The 24766-nt window shown below is 38.2% G+C and overlaps 1 protein-coding gene across 12 annotated transcripts in view; it reads right to left on the reverse strand.

Annotated features, from left to right (window-relative positions):
• Positions 1-24766, reverse strand: part of EYA4 (EYA transcriptional coactivator and phosphatase 4) — a 143282-nt gene that overhangs the window by 55944 nt on the left and 62572 nt on the right. For all 12 annotated transcript variants that reach the window (XM_085055917.1, XM_085055910.1, XM_085055914.1 and 9 more), the window contains exon 3: positions 12278-12327. In XM_085055917.1, the coding sequence (XP_084912043.1) occupies positions 12278-12327 (50 nt within the window). The remainder of the gene's footprint in view (positions 1-12277; positions 12328-24766) is intronic.

Raw genomic sequence — 24766 nt, forward strand, 5'->3', positions numbered from 1 at the left:
CAATTAGAAGTCAGATATTTTTTGTTTTTATTAAATCTATGCTTCCCTCTTTTCTCACTGCATGAGCAACTGCCAAAGGCTGAAGCTTTTGTTAATCTAGTATATGGCTATTGCTATAGTAATAAGCAGATATTATTGTTTTACTGAAAAGGATATATGGATTTGCTCCTTGTGAGTCTAGTGAGAAGATATGACTAAATACTGTGACAGGTAATTGCTTACAAATTCAAGTTTATTTTTGTTGAAAAACTGGTATTTTCTTCTTGTGCCTGAGAGTGAAAAGTTTAGGTTTGCTCTAATGAATTAAACACACCGATGAATTTAGACAGCTTGGTTTGGTGACAATGCCTGGCTTGGATAGTCATGCTGTATAATTGCTGAGAACTATTATTTGCTTAAAAGTCAGTAAGTGTGTGGTTTCCCTTGTTTCTGATTAACTAAGACATTTTACTTCAGTTTAATGTCATTTAATGCGGTTTCCAGAAAACCACAGAAAACTGTCTATTCTAGTCCAGTTCAGTCGGCCAGAAATCCACATTACAATAATTTTTCACTGCTTTCTGACTTTTATTGAGAACGAATGTCATTTCCCTGTCACAATTAAAAGACAATGTGAAATTTTGGAATACCACACTTTTGCATAAAACATAGAATAATATCTAGGAGCCATTTCTGGATTCTCCTGTTGTACTTGTAGCTGAATTGTTCAAAGCCAACACGAATTAAAGAAATAAAAACCAAGACAAATCAGGGGGAGTGGAATATACTAAGTTATTTACCTCAGCATAAACTTCCAGCTCACCCTCTCTGTGCTCAAGAGATTGTTCAATTACAAAACACAGATTCAGAGTAGGGAAATAGGCAGGCTGACACTGAAAAGGTAAGTAACAGGAGGTGCTTTTTTCTCATATGCTCCTCTTCCACCTCATCTCTCCACTCTGAAGTTTAAGATTGGTTTGAGCTGCTGAAGGCAAATGATAGTTTTATATGGGAAACTTTTACATTCCATGCAACTATATTATAAACTGACGCACACAAAAAAACCCCAACAAATCTGTGCAGAGCAATACCTTCTGGCCAGCTGGATCCCAGCCTTTGAGCCTTTCTTTTCTGGGCTATCCTAATGTGACAGCCACAGTTCTGATGGGATGCAATTTTAGCTCAGGGTTTACTCCCCAGTCACTGGAGGAAGTATCTGGAAAGAAGTAATGTGGTATCTGAACAGATAATTCACATCCTCTCAAGAAAGAAAGGCTGCTGGCTGGAGAAAACCACTCCAGGAGCCAGACAGAGAACATCTAAACTAATAAGCATCAAGGACCAGGGACTGAAGCAATAGCAGACAGAAGGGCTGAGTGCTCAATTCTTTTACTCCATGTACAGGCCAGCCCATTCCGAGCCTGGGCATGTGAACAGAAAACACATAAATGTACACAGGCACCTGCTACTTAAAAAAGACTAAAGTAGGTTTTGAAGTCCCTGTGTTAGTATTTAAATAAATCAAAAGTGATAATGACACCAGAATTCCACGGGGAGCTGTCAAGTATCCAACTTGCATGAAATATAAACTACCAGTTTACAGATACATAAGATCTAAATGCAAGTCTTTGGATCACAGGGCCACATTTTCAAAGAGCAGTTCACCCAACAGCTTCTGATCACTTCCAGATGTGACAGGCACTTGCAAATGCTGTGGTTCTTACAACATGATGTGCTGTGTCATAAACAAATAACAAACACTTCTGTGGAGATAGCTGGAATGCAAACAGCAAGCCTGTGGCCTTCCTTCCTACACCACCATTTCTGCAGAAAAACTGCTCCAAGTCTGCTGGAGGAGACTGCTGGAAATCTGCTGGAAATTTTGGAGTCCCTTCCACATCTCTGACAAGTGACCTGGTTGGACACAGGGAACAGGTAACAAACCTGATGACTGAAGAATCTCAAGAAGTCTTTCTTTGGCGGTTTTGAGTCTGACTTGAGCAACAAAATCTGTTTCTCATATGTACAGAGGAGTGTGGAGATGATCAGCTCTGCCAGTCACTAGCCTGTTGCTGATCTGTCCTTTGTAAAACACAGCCTTCAAAGTGACACTGCATACTGTAGTGATAACATAATGAATTTAAATATAATAATGTCAACCTGTATTCACATCAGGCAATATTTAAGCAAATCTAAAATTGGGAAATCAGGGATGAAGGGCTGGGAATTTTGCTGTTGGCTTCAATGGAGCCTGGACTGCATGATGTAAGTGTGAACTCATATTTTCATAAAAAAAAGAGCAAAGGGTGGGTTGTGTCTGGCTCACCCTAAATTGAGATGTATGTTATATTTCAAACTAGTTATTTGCACATGGTTCTTCTTCACCAGCGAATGTCCAAAGGAAAAGAAGCTCTTTCAGGTGTGCTGTATTAAGAGTGGCCATAATTAATTTCAATGTAATTTCTGTAGCACCAGGCCTTGCAAGAACTTCATCAGGTTAAAGAAAGGATGAGTTATGATGACAGACTAGGCAGAATACAGGAGCTGCCAAAAACTTGTCGTTTTCATGCTCTATTCACATTTTAATGCAAATATTCTCAATCTTCTCTGGGATTTTTTAGGGGGGAGGTGGGGGTAAATATAAAATACAGAGAATTACTGGCAAGCAGTCTTAACATGGGAAACATTAACACATCTCACTTTTAACAGTGAAGTTCCCCTTATAAGTTAAACCTGATCTGAATCTTGCCTCCCAAGACAAATATTCCATAGTTTACCTCATGTGGAGCACATTATGCTTGGCTCCAAAATAGTTTGTGTCAAAAGCAATTATTTCTGTTCTCTAATCGCAGTCCCAACAATGAGTGTGGTTTAGAATACAAAACAAATATATGCAACTTGCTACCTGCCTGATGCCTTAACTGCTTCAGCATCTGATCACTCCTGTAAGGTGAAGCTGGGCACAGCCATTCTGGATGACAAGGTACACTAGGTGTGCTGCACACATCCCTTGTCATTTTGCCCAGGATGACCTTATTACCTGGAAGAATCTGAAAGAACTTTCCATAGCTAATCACATTTAAAACAAATTCCATTATTCTGAGCAAGAGAGAGAATGATGCTCTGATAAATATACTGATGCTGGCTGCTCTTTACAATTGATATAAAAATGACTACATTTCATTTTGCTTTGCTGTTTGATTTCCCCAAGTTATTTTGTAATTTGAGACTTAAAGCATACACACCTTTTTCATTTGGGGTGAAGTAGGTGATTTTTCTATGAGTTAATAAATATGTGTCACTAGGAACTCTGGGGCACAGTTGTCCCCCCGAATTATCCCCTTGGGCCACAAGAAGGGGCAGGTAGCAGCTGCAATTCTGTAACACCTCCAGTTCCAGCTCAGCCTGCATGCTGATAACTCAGGCCATACCTGCCTGCCTGGCCAGAGCCACAGGAGAGGGGCACCGACAGAGCCACCACTCCAACCCTGCCCCAGCACACACAGCAGCCCAGGGAACCAGGCTCTCTGCTGGTAACCATCCTTTACAGCTCCCTCTGTTCAAAACACAGCTTACACCAAATGGTTTGATCTCACCAAGACTTCTGACATCATGCTGAGCCTTTAAAAATCATTAAATATCCACTTCTGTCCAAGTACTTAGAGAAAAACAAGGTAGCAGGAAACAAGCTCTAGAGTGCTGATGGTTTTTAAGTCCACCCATGTCCATATTGCAGATGCAAGACTGCAACTTTACTGCATTTAGCAGAGGCTCCCCAGCAATTCCCCAAGAACCTGGTTTACGAGACATGGTAGAGTGTGAGATGCTCAAAAAAACGTGATTGCTTTTTATAATACAATTATCCTTTTTTTCTCACCAAATGTTAAAATATTGCTGTTGGGAAACCTGGTATAATAATGAAATGCTAAGAGGGATGAATGTGCTTCTCTGGTACTATTTTGAGAAAGTCATGAAAAGCACTACATCTTTGAGAGCACAGGGGTTTATTTTCTATTTAATTTAATCTACATAATTAGAAGGAAAATAAGACATAAGCCTGAAATAACATAGGAATAAAACATGATCTTATGTCTAGTCACCTGCCAATTACTTCTACACTGAAAAGCAAATAAAATCCCAAAACCCTTAAAAATTAAAGTGACAGAGATTTAGTTGTAAATTGAAACAGAACTTAAAGGGAATTCACCAAACAGGATGTTCTCCCTCTCTGCCCTCTTCTGCACTTGCGCCACACAATAAATAATTCTGTTAAAAAGTTGGTCTATGGAATTGCTTTATTTATTTGGGCACTGCATATGCCTTTCTCCACAGCTCTGCCAAACATACCTTCCCACAGACTTGCTGCTTCAGTCCTGGGCCCCTCTTAAATGGCAGACACAAATCCCCTATGAATTAGATTGAGACCATCACGCTAATTTTGACATTTAACCAAATCCAGATTTGAATTTATGTTTTCAAAGGTGGATGGCTAGTGGAAGGCAAGTATATTTCATGCTTCAAAGGGAGGAAGTTACTTCTGCTCAACAAATGACATTAAGAAATTCCCAAAGAAAATTGACAATAATACAAACTCAGATCACAGTAAATTATATCACTTGGCAGCTAAACCGGAGAACTAAGTCCAGAATTGCCAACAAAACTCAAGACACACGTTTGGATACATGGAAAACTTTGCAATGACTAACAGAAAGGAGCCTGCACAGGCATCTTGTGAGACCCATAAAGAACCTTATCAGTTTGGGTTTTTTTAACACAAGTGTTCAAAAGGAGAAGGTAGAACAGACAGACCATCTGCAATGTAACCACATAAAAGACCCCTGGGCAAATCCAAACCCATTAGCAGAAGTGCTTGACAAATCTGCCAAAGAGCCAGATGCTGCTTATGCAGGAGCCTCTTTCCCTCCTTGTCATCTGGATCCTCTGACTTCTGTTCCCAGAGGAGAACAACACTGACTGGTGCTCAGACAGAGCTGTGTGTGGAGGGAACTGAGGTACAGAACTGCTCTCTGATAAAGCTGTCTTAAATTAAGGAGGGGAGACAAAGCCTAAAATATTACACCAGGTTTAACATGCGTTTGTGTAATGTGAGGAAGATGCAGACATTAGAAAAAAGAAAGCAAACTTGCAATTACCTTATTTGCATGTGGTCTCTTTTTATCTGGATTTTTTTTTTTTCATTCTTGTCCTTAGCTGGGATAGAGTTAACTTCTTCTCAGAAGCTGTTGCAGTGCTGTTTTGGATTCAGCATGAGAATATTTTGGTTTTGGTAAGTCGTGTTTATTCTAAGTCACAGACATTTTTCCTTTGTGTCTCATGCTCTGCCAGTGAGGAGGTATGCAAAAAAGGCTGGGAGGGAGCATAACTGGGACAGGTGACCTGAATGAGCCAAAGGGATATTCCACTCCATAGAATATGATGCCCAGAGTATGAATTGGAGGAGTTACCCGGAAGGAGGGATTATCTGGGCTCTGGTACACAGTTTGGCATTTGCCAGCAGACAGTAAGCAACTCTATTATGCATCACTTGTTTGTTGCCTTTTTTTGTTTGTTTTACTGTTATTATTATTATTATTACTATTATTTACTATGATTAGATATTTTACTTTGTTTCAATCATTAAACTGTTTTATCTCAAGCTACAAGTTTTATTTTTGATTCTTCTCCCCATTCCATGGGGTGGGTGTGTGGGGATGAGGTGAGAGGTTGCATGGTGCTTGGTTGCTAGCTGGGCATAAACCATGACAATGCTATTTTTATTTCCTACTTATCTTTTCCCTAATGAGTGATTTTGCTAGCAGGATAGCAAAGAGGTGAATTCTGGTATGTTAAATATGAGCACAGCATACTAATTGCATGGCGTTAGTTAAATGCTCACTGAGTACATAAGGCTGACTGATGGCATCTAAAATGTGAACCATCTAGCCAAGAAATTACAGTTACAAATATTTGAGGAAAAAGGTGATTCATATAAAAAACAACCTGTACCAGTCGCAGAAGAGGCAATTTGGATCTCAATGGCCACTTTCCTTTCACTGTCCACATTCTTCTTGGAATTTTTTCAGCTATATTTGAAGTGCAAAGTAGGTGGAATCAAATACTTTTGCTATTCAGGCTCACCAATGGTAAAATATATTTAGAGTACACAAGAGGTCAAAGAAGCTGGAACAGAGGCTGAATTAGTTCTCCTGTGTACTGCTGTAATGTGATATGACAGAGCAAAAAATAGACCAAGGGAGAAAGAAACAGAGCTCCTTGTCATTGAGATTACATGTGCTGCACACGTAAGAAGAACAAACACTGTCATTCTTACGACTCAAAATAAATTTTAGGATAAGGCTCTAAGAGACTACTGGGTTAAGCCAAAACATCTGCAGGTGCAATCTTAGGTTATCTTCTTTCACTAAAAACATTTACCTATCTAAGATATTCCTGAAGATTCAACAATATTAAAAGTTTGATGGATACATTAATTAAAACAGAAAGCCTTCTCTCTTTAACAAACTCAAAAATCACAAGGCATTTTGATCTCCAAAATCTCCTAATTACTTCCACTAACACTTCTGTTAAAATCTTGTTTATCCATTTTTTTTCAATGTGATTATATAAGTTTTAAAAAATAATTGTTCAAAACTTCATGGGTTTTGTTGCTTTCATTTATTCCAAAGTCTGACCCACCATCGACTCAGCTTAATGGAAGTCTTAATACTTACATGATCTGGCTTGGGATCACAGGGATAAATTATTATTAATATCACAGAAAGTATGTTATGCCCAATATTAACAAAAAACCCTAGGAATTTGTAACAGACATGAAATAGAGAAAATACATTACTTTTATTGTTACAAACCACAGGGATCTTTTAATATAAACCCTTAAAATATTTCCCTGTGATGTCATCAGTTACCATGTATTTGCACTCTAAATAGATTTTTGTAATTTCTGTAAATATATCATATATATTTTTAGAACTCTTTTGGGGGCTTGATCCTGAGCCAACAAAAACCAATGGGCAGACAGTGACCAGCTTCAATAGGCCTTGGGTAATCAGAAGACTGAATTTCTATAGTTAATGAATGAGAACATCGGTGCTCTGGAGACAAAGATACCACACACACTGCTCTAAAAATAGGAGAGACTAGCATTGCTTGAAAACTACATGCATGAAAATAACATTCACATAGCAACGCAACTAGTCCTTGTAGGAACTGCAGTGCAATTGTCATGGTTGCTGTGTGTCATTCAGTTACATGTGTGTGAAGAGTCATCTCCCCAACCACGTTACTTTGATTGATTCCAACTGCCTAAGTGGCATGCAGAGCAAATGAGTGCACCAAAACTTTAATAAGTAACAGATTTGTATAAAACATCCTCTGCAAGCTAAGCCTGTGTGTCCCAGAATGTAGCCTTTATGAGAAATCTTATTCCACAATGTAGGTATTTTAAAATTGGAAAATTGTTGTGTGTTTTTTTGCCTGAGAAGTCTGGGCTTGATCCTGCCAAACATTTCTCTTAAGTGAAGTGTTTATAACTGCAGTGGCCTCACTGACATGAATGCTGTACTCTGGCATATAGGATCCCTCCTGTTGCCTAGTTTTGCTTCCAGTTCCCAAAATTACTTGTGGCAATCTTTCAATTTAAAGTTTAATTATTCTGTCTTTTCATTAAAAATTTGTTTTGGTGTGTCTGTTCCTCCTTATAGTATGCCCCAAGCCCAAGAAATACCAGAAGCAAGTAAAAAAATCTTTTTTCCTGGCTAAAAATTATTCTTATTTTTGCAGGTATTCCCTTCTGGATTTGACCAGTTTTGCAGAAATGCTTATTTTGTAAAATCAAAATAAATGCTTTCATTGCCTTTGTTCATACTGTGTATCTAGTTGGTCTTACAATAAATCAGCAGATCAACAGGTGATTGCTGGTAGAGTCTGTATGGTTGCTCAGAAGAGGGATACAGTAAGCTGTCAATAGAAAGTTCAAATAAATGGCATTTCAGAAGTGCCTACCTTACATGCCTACTTCAGGATGAGATGAATCTCTCCTTGAAAGCCTAAATGGAAGTCCTCTCAATAACTCATTTTCTCAAATGAAGCTCATTTATCACATCATTATGATCTACAGATTACTGTGTATGAGATGCAGGGGAGCTACATGTCTCCTGACTCAGAAAAGCATTATCCTCTGGCCAAGATAAGCTACATATGGCTCACAGACAACAAACCCTTTCCTTCTGAAAAACTTCTAACACATGGATGAGAAAAAAATTAGGGCTCCTAATGCATTTAAAAAACACATTTAAAAGCTAGGTGTGAAAAATGGTTTATTCATTTTTACTGCCCAACGAATACTATTAATTTTTTCAATTATAATTGCTGAAACTTTAATGACAATTTCCATAGTTATTGCTGGCTTTCCTTGCTCAGCAGCTCAATTGCAAGCTCCTATTTACTATGTAACAATAATGCTGTTCATCTCTTAAAATGCAAATGAATGGGAAGTTACTGCTGGTCCCACTCTACTAGGAACTGGTATGCAGAGTGCCAAGTGTTTTCAGAATCGTGGGAAAGGCATGACAGCTTCATCACAGAATCTGCCAGATACCTGTAATGCTTGGATTTGGGCTGAGGAGTCACAGCTTTAGGTCTGGTAAATACAGGCCAGCCAATGCCTGCCTGAAAGAATGAACCATCCCTGCATTAATTCTGAGACAAGACTGTAAAGGTCATCTTGAGGGAACTAGCTGGTGAAAAAAATCTCAGGTGCATTTTAGTTGAAACTGATGAGAATTAAACACTTTTGGTGATCTCATTGTCTGGAATAAGATGCAAAAGGTAAATGTGACTTTTATTGTTATTGGTTTTTAAGTGTATGAATGGTCATGGAAACACTGTTTGGTAATGCACAAATACAGCATTAGCATAGCTCAGATACAGTAAACATAGTGAACATTGCATCCACAACAGTGCACCCAAACTGCAGAGGAAACAAACTTTGGTCAAGTGAAATGAATGTGAAAACTGTAGTAGCTCTCATTGGCATTCAATACCATCTATTTACTTGTCAATGCATTAATGGCAATAATTTTCTCTGGACATCTACGTACACTCTGTATCCTGACCAATGAAAAACCATGAAGAGGTATCAAAACAAGACCAGTGAGAAAATGTAAGCCTATTTCTCATGTGAAAGTTTTAAGAAACACTTTAAAGATGAAACAGAAACAGGAATTTGTATCTTTTAAATTTTACTATGTGGTGCACATAGTAGTGTGGGTGTTGAAGAACAGGACAGCAATCCTCTGATGAACAGCTGCAATCTATGCTAAGAACCTCCCTGAAACCCATATTCAATTGAAATATTGGAGACGTTTTTTAAACACACAAAAAAAATCTCTGTGTGCTTTTTTGGATAACTGCTTTATCTGGCAACTGGGTCTGTGCATATGATTCAATATTTACCAGTGACCATCACTGGTGAATTTGTAGTTTGGTAACACATAGGGATGAACCCCATCTAACTGGTATTAATGCAGTAACTACAGTGCCTCTGATTTACACTCTTATAGCATCTGATAAAGTTTTAAACAGGAGGATTTGCTTAAGTCTGGCTTCATTTCCTTTTCCTTCACTTTTGGATATTTTTTTAAAGTATGTAAAGGAACAGTCAGGAAGAATGGATGTTAGTGGAAATATTAGATCCACAGGTTTGTAGTAAAAATTATGCAATAAAATGGACGGCTTCTTGCTCTGTAAGGCTTAGTTTTAACTAACTAATACGAAGATTCATTGCCCTTTTGCAAATACACAAAGAATGTATTTTTGACACCACTATGTATTTCCTTAAGTTAATTTGTCAACTAACTTTTATCCCAAACTTACGAAACTACTCATCAAAATCTTCAAGTTTTCCCTTTCTTCCTACAGATAACTTCATCATAATATAACTATCATAGTTTAAAGAGGGAAAGTTTGTGAAATATTCAGCCATTTTCCTTTAACCTTCCAGGAAAAAAAAGAAACTGTGTTGAAGCTGTCAGAAAAATCCCTTCATTCTTCTGCAGAGTCTTCCATCCTCTCTGGAGGGTAAAAAGAACATCATTTTTTTCCCCCTATAATCAGTGAACTTTGAGGAAGCAGCAGAAGACCCTGAATTTCCATTTGAAGAGACTTCCTCTCCCTCATTTCATTTCTCTCATCCCTATTTCAATTCACAGCCCAGAAAAGCCAATGCTTGCTCTCATACCTCAATTCCTGACATGACTTTGGTCTTACAGTGGAATTTCTGGCAGGCCTGGTGGTATGGGAGGAGGATTTGGGGATAGCAGAGATGCATTCATCAAGCAGGCTGCTGTGTCAAAGAAAGATGCTGCCCTGGGATGTGTGGCAAAAAGGAACATGCTGTTGCTGAGTGTGAGCAGGGATCTGGAACTTTGTATTTTTCATTTTACCAGACCTCAGAATCACACATATTCTATCATTTCCACAGGTCACATGGTATGTGGTTTTAAGCATACCTGACAGGTTTTAGGGCAACAAAATGCTTCTTTATCAGAATTAAAATGGCTATTTTTATTATCTCAGTAAAAAGGAAGGTCATTGATAACTGCAAACAAGTTAATAACTTTCAAGCACTGCACTAGACTTCAGCAATTCTAGTATGACATTAAATTTCATGCAGGAGCTGTTCAGCACACTCTGGATTGATACCATTTTAAAGTTACCCGACATATAAGAAAATTAATAGCAATGTGTGCTTGTAGGCTCTGAACACAGGAACTTCTCTCCCTAACCTTGCTAGTGAATGTGATATAGGGCCAGCATGTCAGACTTGTCCACCATGCTACTCCTGCCTGGTCCAGTCTTGTAGCAGAACAGCTGGCAAGTCCCAGCTATTCACTGCCTCTGTGAATAGTTCACTCACCAACATCCCCAGAAAGCTGTAAGGATTTTGCATGAATGGACAACTATCCAGGCTTGCAGGGTGAATATGACTTTTACTACAAAATTATGAGAAAAGAATGCCATAATATTGATATAGCCACAATGCCACCAGTGTAAGGTATAATGTCACCATTTAGGCATAAAAGGAATATATTCACAGCCACATCACAGGGATTTGATAAAAATAACTCCCAAGAAACTCTGACAGAATTTGTAAGATGAAGTCATTTGTGAATGTCTGTCAGCGACATTGAAGGTTCAAACATGCTTCCTTTTGTGTTTACAACTTGCCTGTCCACCACTACTTCAGTTCTTAACTACAGGTCCCTCTTCATCTGTGCAGTTTACCTGTCTGTTAAGACAACAACCACTTTCCATAAATAAATGCTGGCAAGGTTGGTTTTTACTGCATGTATAGCTGGTTACTTCTGAAAAGCACTTTTTGATATGCTGCATAGGTTAGTACATCCTTTAAACAAATTTAGTAGTCACATCTGCAGTTTGAATGTTTCTTTCTAAAAGACAAACCCAGGCCAAGCAAGACAAAGAATCTGCTGATACACACATGTCACTCCAAGAATTCTCCTGACAAAGTTCCCACACCCAATTTAATTACTTCCCTACTGTAAAAACACTTTCCATCTGCATTTATTGTAATAGTTTCAAATCCAAAACTAACAGACTATAAAGCTAGCTAAATAAATGAATGATATTGGCCTTAGGTCCCAAGCCAGGAGCTATTCTGTAAGGCTGTGTGTCTCCAGCATTCATTTTTATGCTGATGTTTCATTTTATGTGTAGTGTTTTCACTTAAGCCTTGTTTAGAGAAGAATTACCTTGCTCCAGGCTCTGAAGTGTGATGTGCCACACAGAGCCCTCTAGTGCTGCTCCAGCCCAAGGTCTGTCCGTGATTCTGCTCCAAGACGAAACTCACATCGTGACCAAAAAAACCCCATTTCAGGCTGTATACACAACACTGCATATGCTCAGGCTAGGAACACTAATTTCAACTCTATCTGATGTATCCTCAAACTGAGGCTGCAGAGCTCAAAATGAAAAGTGGTTCTGTTTGAAAATGCACTTTTTTTTCTTTTTCTAATTGAAAGTGACCATTCAGTGTTCTGGCATCACAGAAACTCAACAACCCAGACACTAGGCTGCATCTTTGACTGGGAAAAGAGAAAAAAACCCTCCAGAGTGAGAACCACTAAAATTGGTCCAACCACTCATTCTTTGCAAAATGTGATTTCGGGGCTGTGATGCTACAAATCCTTAGCACAGCCTGGCCTCGTGCTCTGCCACCACGCCACAGTCAGTCAGCATCAGCTCTCCTGTACCATACCTGGGATTCTGCGGCTCTGAACCATCAGACTCTGTACACGGTTTCTTCACCTGCAAAAGCAAAGGAGTGCTGGTTACTCTCACTTGGAACACAACTTCCTTGCTCTCCGTTCATGCACTTTCAGCAGAACTTAAAGCAGATCCTGCTCTGCTCACCATGATTTCTATAAAATACTTCCCGCACTTTACAGCAGCAGTTTGCAGTACTAAACAGTGTGTTTCATTATTATCCCGTGAACAGCTGCCAACTGCACTTCCCCAGGCTCCATTAGTATGTAAAATGTTCAGCTAAAATAGCTTGGGGAGTAGTCTTAACTAGGAACAAAGAAACCAAAGAACCAGGTTCCCCACTTTGAAACGAGAAAGCCATACTGTTCTCAGCTTGGCCAAGAAATGTTTTCCCAACTGATACTGATTCTGTTTCCTGCTAAAGCTCACAATAATAAACACCAGGTTCTGGGGCAAAGCGCACCGTTAGTTAAATAATTCATATGGTATTTTCCATTTTGTGAATCTGCTAACTGTATGTTAACTATATTTTCCTATTACATCAATGAACATGTACACCGTTTTCTCCCATATTTACAATATATAAGTGCATAAAAAGAATTTCAGCTTCCAATTTGATCTCCACAATACACTGCTGTAGGCTGATTGAAGGTGATAAAATCCATCACTGTCAAGTAAATATAGAAAACTGTTCTCTTGCAGACTAGGTATCTCCTTGGGATCTTCATGATTTCCAGCAAAAAATTAATTGTACCTTCTGGTAATCTAAATTAATTGTATTTTTATCAGAGGAAAAACATTTTGCTCACTTGCACACTACTGCAGAATCTAGAGCTCTGTGGAAGGTTTCCGAGTTCTGTTTTAAAGCCTCCTGAAATATCAGTCACTGGGACTCACTTGATATGAGAGATACAATTAAAAAAAACCATTCCCTTTACAAACATCAAGTTCAATGACAATTTTCAGGAATACCTTGCATCAAGAAACTCTTCTATACCTTTTAGCTACTTTAAAAATATTTCAGAGAAAAAAGAAATGGTGGCTGTAACTCACTTCTATTGAAGTTATTGACAAATGACAAAACACTCACCAGCTCCAACAGAAAAAAGGATTAGGCTAATGCTAAATATTTTCCCTAAATACCTCAGCTGAATGCCATGCAACATCACTCATAGAGATGAGCCCCTCACAGAGCATGAGACACAGTCAGGGCTCATGCAAACCTCACAGGCACTATTTCATAAACATTCAGGTGCAAACATCTACATTTTAGCATTGCTACAGTTTTATGTTCACTACATTGTTATTGAAGTAGCCTAAGATCTGAAATACAGTGAAATACTCCAGATATAAGCATATGACTACCCACCATGAAAAATACCTTCAGTGTGCATTATATTCAAAGACGAGAAATATTTGTTCAGATTATGGTACTATCTACTGAGTGTCAACATCACAGGGAACTTTTCAAAAAATATATTTAAAATCATTTAAAGACACTGAAATTACAACAGCCCCTTCTTGAGATGAAGTGTTTACTTTTAGGAACAGTTGTCTCAATTGAATTACAGAATATTTGACCAGAAAAATAATATTTTCATTTTACATGTAAAATATAATTGAAAATGATTGAACACGTAATGTTTTATGACTTTAGAATATAAAACATTTTAAAAAAATAACGTAATTAAAATGAATTAATAATAAAAGCATATCCCTAGCAGATATATAACATAAACCCTAGAAGAGCTTCTTTTTCTATGTCCCTTTAGCACACACTCACTTCCAGGATATTTTTGCTATCTCCTTGCTCTCAAATTTACTAGATTTTATACATTCCTGTTCCATTTATTTGCTGTTCTGTGGCTGCCACCAGTAGCACTGTCTGTCACACCTGCACTGGAGCTCAGATCTCACTCCCCAGGTCAGGAAAGTTCAACCACTGACTTGAACCAGCTGCTGGAGAGTCTGACAGTCACCCAGACATCCCAACACCCAGAATTTGCAAAGTGAGGCATGTCCTGTGGTGGGCATCTACCCCAGAAGCCCAAAGGAAGTTCAAACACACACTAACAGTCTCCGAGCACTTTTACCATACACAATATATTAAGACCCCTGGTTTTCCTGGGCTGGGATGTGAGATGCAGTAATTGGGTATCCACAGATGAGTTGTCCTACCATAGCTCACACTACTACTGCATTTTGCTTTGACCAGCTTTACAAAGCAATTGAAATATCTGAAAGGTTATGCTTTATCTGTGTGGTAGACATCAAAAAAAAAAAAAAGAAAGAAAGAAAGAAACAAAAAAACCAACAAAAAAAAAACCCAACTGACAACATTTGATAAAACTTGAAAGATCATAGCAGAAAGCCACTGACCAATTGTATCAAAATGACTCACCTCCTGTGCAATGTAACAAACTTGGGGAGAAAAAAAGGGAGTAGTTTTTATTTAAGAATATTGCAATGAAAGCAAAATACTTTTAAAAGTGAGAATATTTCAGGTTTGCAGCTTGGCATGTAGATGATGCAGTTCATCTGTGATCATTATCTGAAGAAATGTGCAGAAGCACAGAGTACAGATTTGGCTTTTCCTCTGAGACTAAATGTAAACTTCATTGTGTATCTTTAGGGTCCCTCTTTGAGAGAAAAGATTTAATAAATAAAAATGTTATTTCTTAAAGGAGGAACAGGCATGGGATTTTCTTTCAAGTGGTCATATGGAATGAACACCATTTCTCTTCAAGGCTACTCAAGTAGCAAAACAAATTCTGTTATTCATAAAATTATGCCACCCTTGAAGGTGAACAGAAAATCACTGTGAAAATTTCTGATCAAAGCCAAAATATTGTTTCCTTTGTCTTCAGCTGCACTGTTTTACCTCTTAATCTGCCTTGCTGACTGTTTTCAAAATAATTAACTTTCACTACCACCACATTTATTTACATTCTCATGTGTTAAATGCTATAAAAAGGACCTTTTTCTTTACTCCTGCTCTGTTTTCCTTTCCCCCTCTGTGTTTACACAGGTTTTCTCACCATTTTAGTTAAATGCATGTTGAGAATCATTCATGAGAGTAAGAACCCAGTTTCAGTTTGAATTTTGTCAAACTGCACTGAACTCTCCTACTCTGGTTGCCTGCTACCAAATGTTTGAAAAGTTTCAGGTAAAAATCTTTAAATACAAGTATTTTTGAGAACAGACTGTTATGTTCATGTTTTAAAAGTCATGTCATGCTGCTGGTTGGCTTCTGCTCCTGAAAGTTTGGAGACAAAATGCCAAAACTGAAAGGGGAGGGGGAGAGTTTAGGGTTGACTGATACCCAGGAATTATAATTTTTGTGAAATGGTGCCTACACTTATTTCAGTCTCTAAGATTCTAGAAGCCCTGTTGTCACACTGTTAGTGAACTCCTGTTGCATTCTGAATTTCTGAAGACCCTATCTGCATTGAATACTCTCCATATCAAAGATGCTGGTGCTGAATGAGACTTAGGATTACTTCTACTGAGTGCCAGGAGAAGCTCATGCCATCGGGATAACTGACATTATCAAAACTGTCCCTCTGTCAGCTCCATCACCCACTGAGCAGTGCCCTGGGTACCCATGCAGCACACTGAAAGAGAAAAACCCTGTAGACTCAAACGAAGGGAGGGAAAAAAATTAGAAATAAAGAACAGGGAGAGGGAACAGAAATCAGGGGACAAAAGAAGAATGGGCTCTCCATGGTGGCTAAACTAGAGGAGAGCAGAAGCCAAGTGAAAAAAATGTGACAGATGACAGATGAAGAATACTAGGACTGGCTGAGATGGGACACCACAGTTTGCTCTCCTCTCTTTTAGATTTGGGACTAACACCACAAACACAAGCCTAAGCACTAATCAGGTATGTGTAAAACTCATTACAAAAGTCATTAGCGACCAGTCTGCCCAGAGCAACTGAATAGTTCTGCTACTCCAGCTGTACTGAAAACCTAATGATCCAAGCTGGGAAATTACACTTTGAACTTAGAAGATTGTGTATAAATGTTACATTTATGCAGAAAAATGAAGGTCTCATTTGGCTTAAACTGGGGAAAATAAATAATCAACATTTTATACAATTTCTACCTTCACCTCTGAATTGATTCATCAGATTTCAAATATGAACACTGTTAAAAGCGTCTGATACTATGAGGGCTCTGTGAAAAAGAGATGCATTTATTAGGTGCCAAAGAACTTCAATAAAGGTATACGATAAATATTTACATGATGAAGGATTTTATAGTAATTATGGGCTTTGGATGCTTCATGTTTAACAAAGACTGAGGAACATTAAAACTAAAATCTAACTATGCATTCACTGAAGAAAAAAGACACCCCCTGGAAAGCCTAGTATGTCAGGTAATAAGATCTGCACCGTAATGCGTAAGAGGTTGAATTTCCACAGGCCATATTAATTCTGGCATTTCCTTGCTTCTGATGTTTTTCTTTGCAACATTAACATCTTTTAACATGATTTTATTGGACCCCATTACTCTAAATGTTAAACCATGAAATGGTCTTGCTCTATGAGGTGTTCTCACACACACACTGGTGGTATTAAACTCGTAATGCAACACAGGTGAGAAATCCCTTCTAACACTTACAGCTGAAAAATCTCGCCACATCAGCACTAAATTATTCTGGCAATGAATCTGCTGAGTTCCCTCATCTACTGCATCAATTACAGCCTTGAGGATCCCTCCTAAATCAGTAGGCATGAAACAGGGCTGAGTAGAGCCTGGAGTGCTTTGGGCCTGGAGGAAGCAGCTATGCCTGGTGGAGCTGAGGAGGTTCTAACATCAAGGAGACAAGAAAGAAAAGTACTTTTTCCAGACCCAAGGACATCTCAAAGCACATCTTTGTGCTTGCTCAGTGTGTGGGATTGTTCTGGAGTATGGGCAGAGCATGTGCACTTCTACTGCCTGGCTGATTCCCTGCAGCAAATTACCCCAGAGAAAGTTGACCCACGTCCACTCTCTGTCCAGAGAATGGACTATGGCTGTAGAATGGCTCCAGGAGAGGATGGCACAGACAGGGGAACAATTCAATGGAAATATATGGGAAGAATACGGCTCAGGATATTTGTGACACTGCGGTGAGAATGAATAGTAAAGAAAAGTAGTTGTCAAACGTTTTTCAGATGCTGCCTTTGACACTGTTTACATGGAGTTTTATAACCATCTTGACAACAAAAACCTTAACAGAGATTGTCTCTACAATGCCTTTGTATGTAACTTTTGCCAAAGGTTTTCTTTGCTGCCATGACATCAATGGTACCACAAAACAAATAATGACATTTGCTTGACCAACAAAAAACAGGGCAAGGGCTTGCTTAAAGATACAGTGCTGGGATTTAGTCACAAATTGTAGCCATGCAGAAAATAAATATGCTTTTGATCTAATTAACAAACCCCCACAACTGAACAACAAATATTATTGAGAATGAAGCAGTTTTTTGATTACTAAATTGAAATATTGCTCCAATGATATACATCCTGTGAAGACAAAATCTCATAGTGACACTTCTGCAAAATCAAGCAAATGCTGAATAGATCTAAAGAAAGATCTGAGAAGAATTCTAAATAACCCCAAATCATGAACTGATTTTTTCACAGTAATTCACTGTTCTGCCACACCTTCATAAATCTCATAAGGATTTCACTCACTTAAACTTAGTGATAATAATAAAATTATATAATCTAAAGTCTGTATCAAAATGCAATATTAAATGAAATTAAAATGTAGATGAAAATTTAAGACTTTATAGTTATGCACAATCAAATTTTAATTACATTTCTGATTTAGCTAAAACACAAACACTAATGCTTCTGTTGAGTGAAAGAACTTGAACCAATAGAAAATTGATTTTTCCACTAATTTTCTGAGTGCAGACTGTACATAGCTGTATTTTAACTGAATCACATCCTGAAGTAGATTTGTCATATTTCAGCAGATCTGAAAACAAGAGTTCTGATTGCAATGGAAGAATGAGGAAAAATACGCTACATTAATTAATTTAAAACTCACTATTAAAGGAGTTTTTTGAATGTTGGTTTGTTTTTTTCTTAATGAAAGTCTGTATGAGCTAGTCCTATAGTGGAAACAACATTTCTGCTCATCACCTAAACTAGGTTTACCTATTCAATGGTCTCTTCCATTTTTTTTATTAATGAAATCATTATGACATCAACTAAAATTTATAACCCTAATCAAAACAAGACTGAGGTTTGAATATGCCATTTTTTTAAAAACAGTGAAGTGCAAATTGTTTTAAAGTTTTGAGCATGAAAGCAGACTGTGGATGCTGACCTTTGTATTTTATGTAGCACTGTAGAAGAGACTTCATATTTGAAGACATCAGGTATGTGAGGGAGTTTACAATGTATAGCACAGTGCAGGGGTGGGAGTGAGGGATGGGAACAAGGAAAGTCACTGCTGTTCCACCATCACTTCTATTTTCCATGCAAACCTTTCCTAAAACAGATTTGTTCTCAATGAAATGTACCAATGCTACCTTCCTGCCTCCCTCCACTCTTCTCAGAGTAGGACTCTTGTCTGCAACACTGTGAGATGTACACCTAACTTGCAAGGAAAATTAATCCAGAAGGGATACATTTAGTATTAAATCCCTACAGTTCAGGCATCTAAATTGGCGTAGGCTTGTCATGTAAGGTTTCCTTTACATCTAACAGAAAGATACAGATGTGTTTCACCTGATGTAGATTAGTCTTCTAGTTCAGACAGAGAGGAATTACACCAAATTAATTATGACTAATGGCTTTGACTTTCCTCTTACCTGCTGAAATGCAGGTAGCTGGGAAACACTGAGGGAATGGAATGGTGGTGCCAAAGAGGGACACAACCTGTGTGTCTCATGACATCCTCCATGAAATCCCCTTTGCCAGCAACACTGATTATAACAATGGAGAGAGATGGCTCCCATGGAAGTTTCATGTTTTAGAGGCCCAGCTCCTTTGAACCAGTCACTGACCCTAATAATTTTAAGAAGGAGCTGTAACTTACAAAGCATACAATAATCTTAAATGCTTCCACTTTTTGACATGACAATCTTCATGACTCTCACAATGTTTGGGGTTTTCTGCACAAATTGCTGCCAAGAACAGTGTGGAGGAACCAGGAACCAGTCCACAGACAACCCAGAAAGCTGTAAAGAGGAACTGCATTTCCTTTAAATATCATGTCACCAGGTTGGAATGATGAGCAGTGACACACTAGAGCTCTTGCTGGTGTGCACATTACATACACAGTGAAATTAATGGGAATTTAATCAATCCAGGTAAATGCCTTTTTCATACTTCCAGTGAGACCATAATAGTCATTTCTTTCAGGCACACTGCACAGTCTTACCATTGACACCAGCCTCTATAAAACATAAATCAGAAATCTTTCTCCAATATAAAACTGTGTTTCTATTGAGATGTTTTAGAGAATGAAGGTGTCATTAGGGTGACATGAATTGATAAAATTGGAGACAACTTTAACTCCTCAATTTTCTTATTTGTATGCTATCTTTGGGGACTAAACATTCCTTCCTTAGTAATTTCTTGCTAGTGGAAGGGTTTCCAATGTGTTTGTTTTTGCAACATGACTAATGGGTTCACACAGTTCAGAGCTCTAAGAGTCTTTCAAATCTTTTATACCTGCAAACATTTTTAAAACACATTTTAAATTGCCTTTGGCACAGCACACTAAAAATATCAGAGAGTGTAACAGTCAAGTCATAATTTAAGCGATTGGAACCCATAAAGTGCTAACTTCTACATTTTGAAAAGCATTTATGCATGCACTGTGGGAAAAACTGGCATTCTTTTTTTCTTTTTGTTTGTTTGTGTACAATGAGAGAAGGAAATATGCCTTCCCTTAACTGGTGGGTCAGGCAGGGCAAATGCCACACTACAATGGCACTTTTTGTTTCAGGCTAGGTTACCTAATAGCTCAGGGCTCACAGAACACTTTTTCCCTGCAGCTAGCAGAGTGGGCTTAGCTCCCTTTGAAGAGGAAAGGAAAGAGGAAAGGAAAGGAAAGGAAAGGAAAGGAAAGGAAAGGAAAGGAAAGGAAAGGAAAGGAAAGGAAAGGAAAGGAAAGGAAAGGAAAGGAAAGGAAAGGAAAGGAAAGGAAAGGAAAGGAAAGGAAAGGAAAGGAAAGGAAAGGAAAGGGAAAGGAAAGGGAAAGGAAAGGGAAGGGGAAGGAAGGGAAAGGAAAGGAAAGGAAAGGAAAGGAAAGGAAAGGAAAGGAAAGGAAAGGAAAGGAAAGGAAAGGAAAGGAAAGGAAAGGAAAGGAAAGGAAAGGAAAGGAAAGGAAAGGAGGAAAGGAAAGGCATTAGCTCCCCATTCAGAAGTTCCAAAGGTTTGGAAACTCCACCAGCCTGGAGGTCATTTATCACCAAATTTAGATTCAGGGAAAAATATTTAAGCACTAACACTGGTTCTCTCTCATTTTCCTTTTTTTTTTTTTTTTCTTTTCTCTCACATTGTTTTCCTAGCTCTCTCCCTCCCTGCCATCCCTGCCATCTCTTAAAAATGGCCACACCAACCTAAACCTTAGGCTTTTTTTGCCTTTTCAAGTCAGATGTGTCTCAGGGAAGCTGAATCTGCAAATATACCCTTGGTGTCTTCCTGCTATCTCCTAACTGGAAATCAGCTAGAAGATACCATTCTTAATCTAGACATGGAAAAATGTTTACTGATTTTACTCCAGTTATGCTCCCATGATCTCCTCCAGTTTTGCTGCAATCAGACCATTTTTATTAGTTTCTAGTGTTTGCTTTTTAAATATCAGCATTCTCTGATACCACTGATCTTTTTTCAGGGAAAAAACCATACTGAAATGCAGGAAAACAGCTATGCTGTGCAATGCTGTCTAGATTTCATCTTGTGATTCCTCAGCTCCACAGAAATATTGTAAGCAAACTAGGTGTATTAAAAGTGCTTTGGAGGTATTATTTAATAGTCAAAGGAATACCAGGACATTTCCTGTTATATGCATAAAATTCAGAGCCTCCTCAGAAGACCTGAACTTATTTTCTTTCCTCCTGCTTTTCAAAACCAACCAGGGCCAACAAATGCAAAGAAAAAAAGAGTAAACTTTGAAGCTGAAATTTAAAGCAATGAAAGTCAGGAAGTTCAAAAGTTAATGTTCCTATGGCTGTGTTAACTTGGCCATGCTGCAAATAGATCATGCAAATACTTTAAGCTATTTTGTTAAAGGCCTACAGTACTGTGCCATAAAGCATAATAAAACATGCTGTTTTCTTTTCATGTGGAAACCAACTTGTATGAGCAACAGTACAGTGTATTTCTACTGCTAATGCTGACTTCTCCACCACAAGTCAAGTATCCCTGCCTGAAGGCACTTCTCTGTTCTAACAATGCTGGTGTCTCATTGGAATCCAGCTTTCCCTTAGCTCATCCAAGAGCTTACATATTGAGCCCCACAGGAACAAAGGACAACTTCTCTCCTGACTTGTTTGCCTCATCAGAAAATAATCTGTCTTTCCCCTTGAGATCAAAGAACACTTGTCACAACTTTTCCATCCCTCCACTTAGATGAAATTTAAACAAATGCTCTTGTCGATCATCTCCTCCTTTCTGTTGTTCACTATCCTGGTTTTTACCAAGGAGCATATTGATAACCCAGTGCAGTAAACAACATGATCTCACATCTATCAAATAGTCATCCTCACCACAGATGACAAAATATACATATGTAAAATAGTTTGATTTAGCAAAGAGATTCTTTTAATCTCCTTGTACTCTTTTGTTTGTCTTCCATATTTTTAATATACATATCGCCATGTGCTAAGGTTAAAGCAGCTCAGCCCCCATAAATGTGCCTTATTCTTGGTCAAAAATATTATGTTTCTTAGCTCCACTGAGAGCTCACCAACCAATGCTGGGTCAGTGTCAAGTGAGCAATGTCTGAAAAAGCATGAGTTTCACTATCCTGTCTGTCTTGGAGAAGCATACTCATCAGCTGCATTCTTCATCTCAGTGCTTAAAGGACTTTAAAGACAACAACTGTGGTTTTGAACTATATTCAAAAAGCTCAGGAAAAAAAAAACAGCTCTAGTGTGTTCACAATACCTTTACTTGATGTGAACTTTGCACCAATTAGTTTTCAAGCACTGAAGTCTTCATAGAAGTACAGCCTGTTTAAGAATGAATGAATACCTGACTCAGATCATGGCCTGACAGAATGGGATGGAATAGTTTGGGCACACTGAAAGCATTGTATATTCAGCTATATGACAACTTGGTTTATTGGCAATCTGAGGAAAGTTCCTAGGCTGAGGTTTGAATTATTCCAGACAACTCGGTAAGCTCTTCCTACAAACCCTTCCAAGTTTAGCCACTTGTTCACTGGTGCCAATTTTGCTCAGATATTTTTTGGCCAACTTTTCTTCACTGTTGGTTTGCCCAAGCTGTATGAGCCAGATGCAAGGGTAGGAGACAAGTCATTACCTACAATGCCTGCCAGCATAATCCACATTGTGTGACCAGTCCATCACATGTATGGCATACAGAATCAGAGGCAACATTGTGCATGTCCTTCAGAAAAGGATAAAAACTACTGCAGCTATTCAGTACACTTCTTAGCGTGCAGCTATTAAGAGGGATTCAAGTAATTTCTGTGTTTTTTCGATCCTTCTTCATCTCTCAGGAGAGACAACTGTATTCAATGGACAGTGTTGTAGGTGACAGAGAGCACCAGAAAGATGAGAAAATGCAACTGACGGCTACTCACAGATAAGAACATCTGACTTCTTTATTATCTAAATGTTGATTATTTTAACCAGAAAAATTACACATTATTCACTGCGTTCCATTACAACCCCGAAAGGCAAGAGTTTATCCTGAGTATGTATATGGACACCTGGGAATGAAAACGGGCTTTTTGTGACCAACTGCAATCAATGACTGCAGAGTGTGATCCAGCTCTGCCGAGTTCTGCATGGGCTTCTGCAAGGGGAACAGCAACAGCTGCCTGAGGGGATGCTGTATTCACTCCTTCTGCAAAAGGCATTCCCTCAGTGGAGGGGTTGTCAAGCCTGGGACAAGCCTACAAAGATTTGAGCTCAGATCTAAATAGGATTGTGAGGGTTTGGCCTGTTTTGTCAATGAAACAATTCAGAATAAGGAAGGTAAGTCTGAATACGCCTTTGTAGGACAGGAGGCTCAATTAATGCCAAGAAAGAACAGGTGGGCAGAGCAATAAGACAGGTTGGAGGGAGGATGAACAAGGTAATATGAGCAGGTAATATGAACACGATTTTAGCTCAGCACCTGCCTACCTATTAACAGCTGTCAGAGTCCTGTAGGCATTGTGGAAGATGGGAATTATGTTAAAATAGTACTAAAATAAAATGAAACTAAAAAAGCCCCAGTCACAAAGCCCCAACAATAAAAACTGTTCTGTTACTCTGTGGTAACTTTTCTCCTGGTAGTATATCAAAGGTATTCAGCTATAAATATCTGACTTTCCCACAGACAATATCTATGAATCTGAATATGAACAAATAATTTGGTCTATGAAAACAGCCCAGACTGAAGTAATCAGCTAATTGTATAACACTATTATTTTTTGCATAATGCACTGAGGCTATTGCAATTAAAACCACCTACTTAAAGTGTATACAAATGATTATGCTAAAAATTATTCTAAAAAGTGTGATCAAAACTGGTAAAAAGTGGAAGGAGAAGGTAATAAACAAGTGCATATCATACTCTACTTAGAAAACTACCACGTAAAGATCCTGTACATTTACAGTGAACAGCTGTGCTTTTTCCTAGCTTCATACATTTCTGTTCTCCCACATTACTGAAGCTAATTTGTTTAGCATTTTAGCGACAATTTCTAGCAGCTGTTGTAACATTAATAAACTACAACAGATAACCAAGAACTTCAGCAACCTATTTCTATCAGAGTAAGGATACAAAAACTTATTTGTAGCTCAAACTACTCACTGGTCAAAATGAAATAATCAGATTTTTTGTGGCCGAGATGTTGTCCAACTGGTGAAGAAATAATTTGCTAGAGGAAAGATAAAAGGACACAAAACCCTGTAAATTCTCACACGTTGGATATAAACTAAAGACCAATTCACATACATTTTTGTCATCATTGAACAAATTTAGTTTGTTTCTGGTTTGTTTAATTTTCAGTGTCTCTGTAACATGTCAGTAAAAGTGAAGAAATGAGAGGTGGGTTTTTTTAGGGATACAAGAAAAAAAGGATAATTTAGCAGATGCAAACCACAGGTAAAATACTTTCTAATAAACACACAGGAAAATATTCTATATATAATGTGCACTATAGTTACTATATGCTAGTAAGCATCACAGAAGCAAAATCCTATGTAGTGAGACTCGTTTTCATACATATGGTTTACATTTGGTTATTCAAATACTAATGAACATTTATAACACAACATTCATAAAAA

Source organism: Lichenostomus cassidix, chromosome 3 (assembly GCF_008360975.1).
Source record: "Lichenostomus cassidix isolate B80296 chromosome 3, HeHo_3.0, whole genome shotgun sequence".
Lineage (NCBI taxonomy): Eukaryota > Metazoa > Chordata > Aves > Passeriformes > Meliphagidae > Lichenostomus > Lichenostomus cassidix.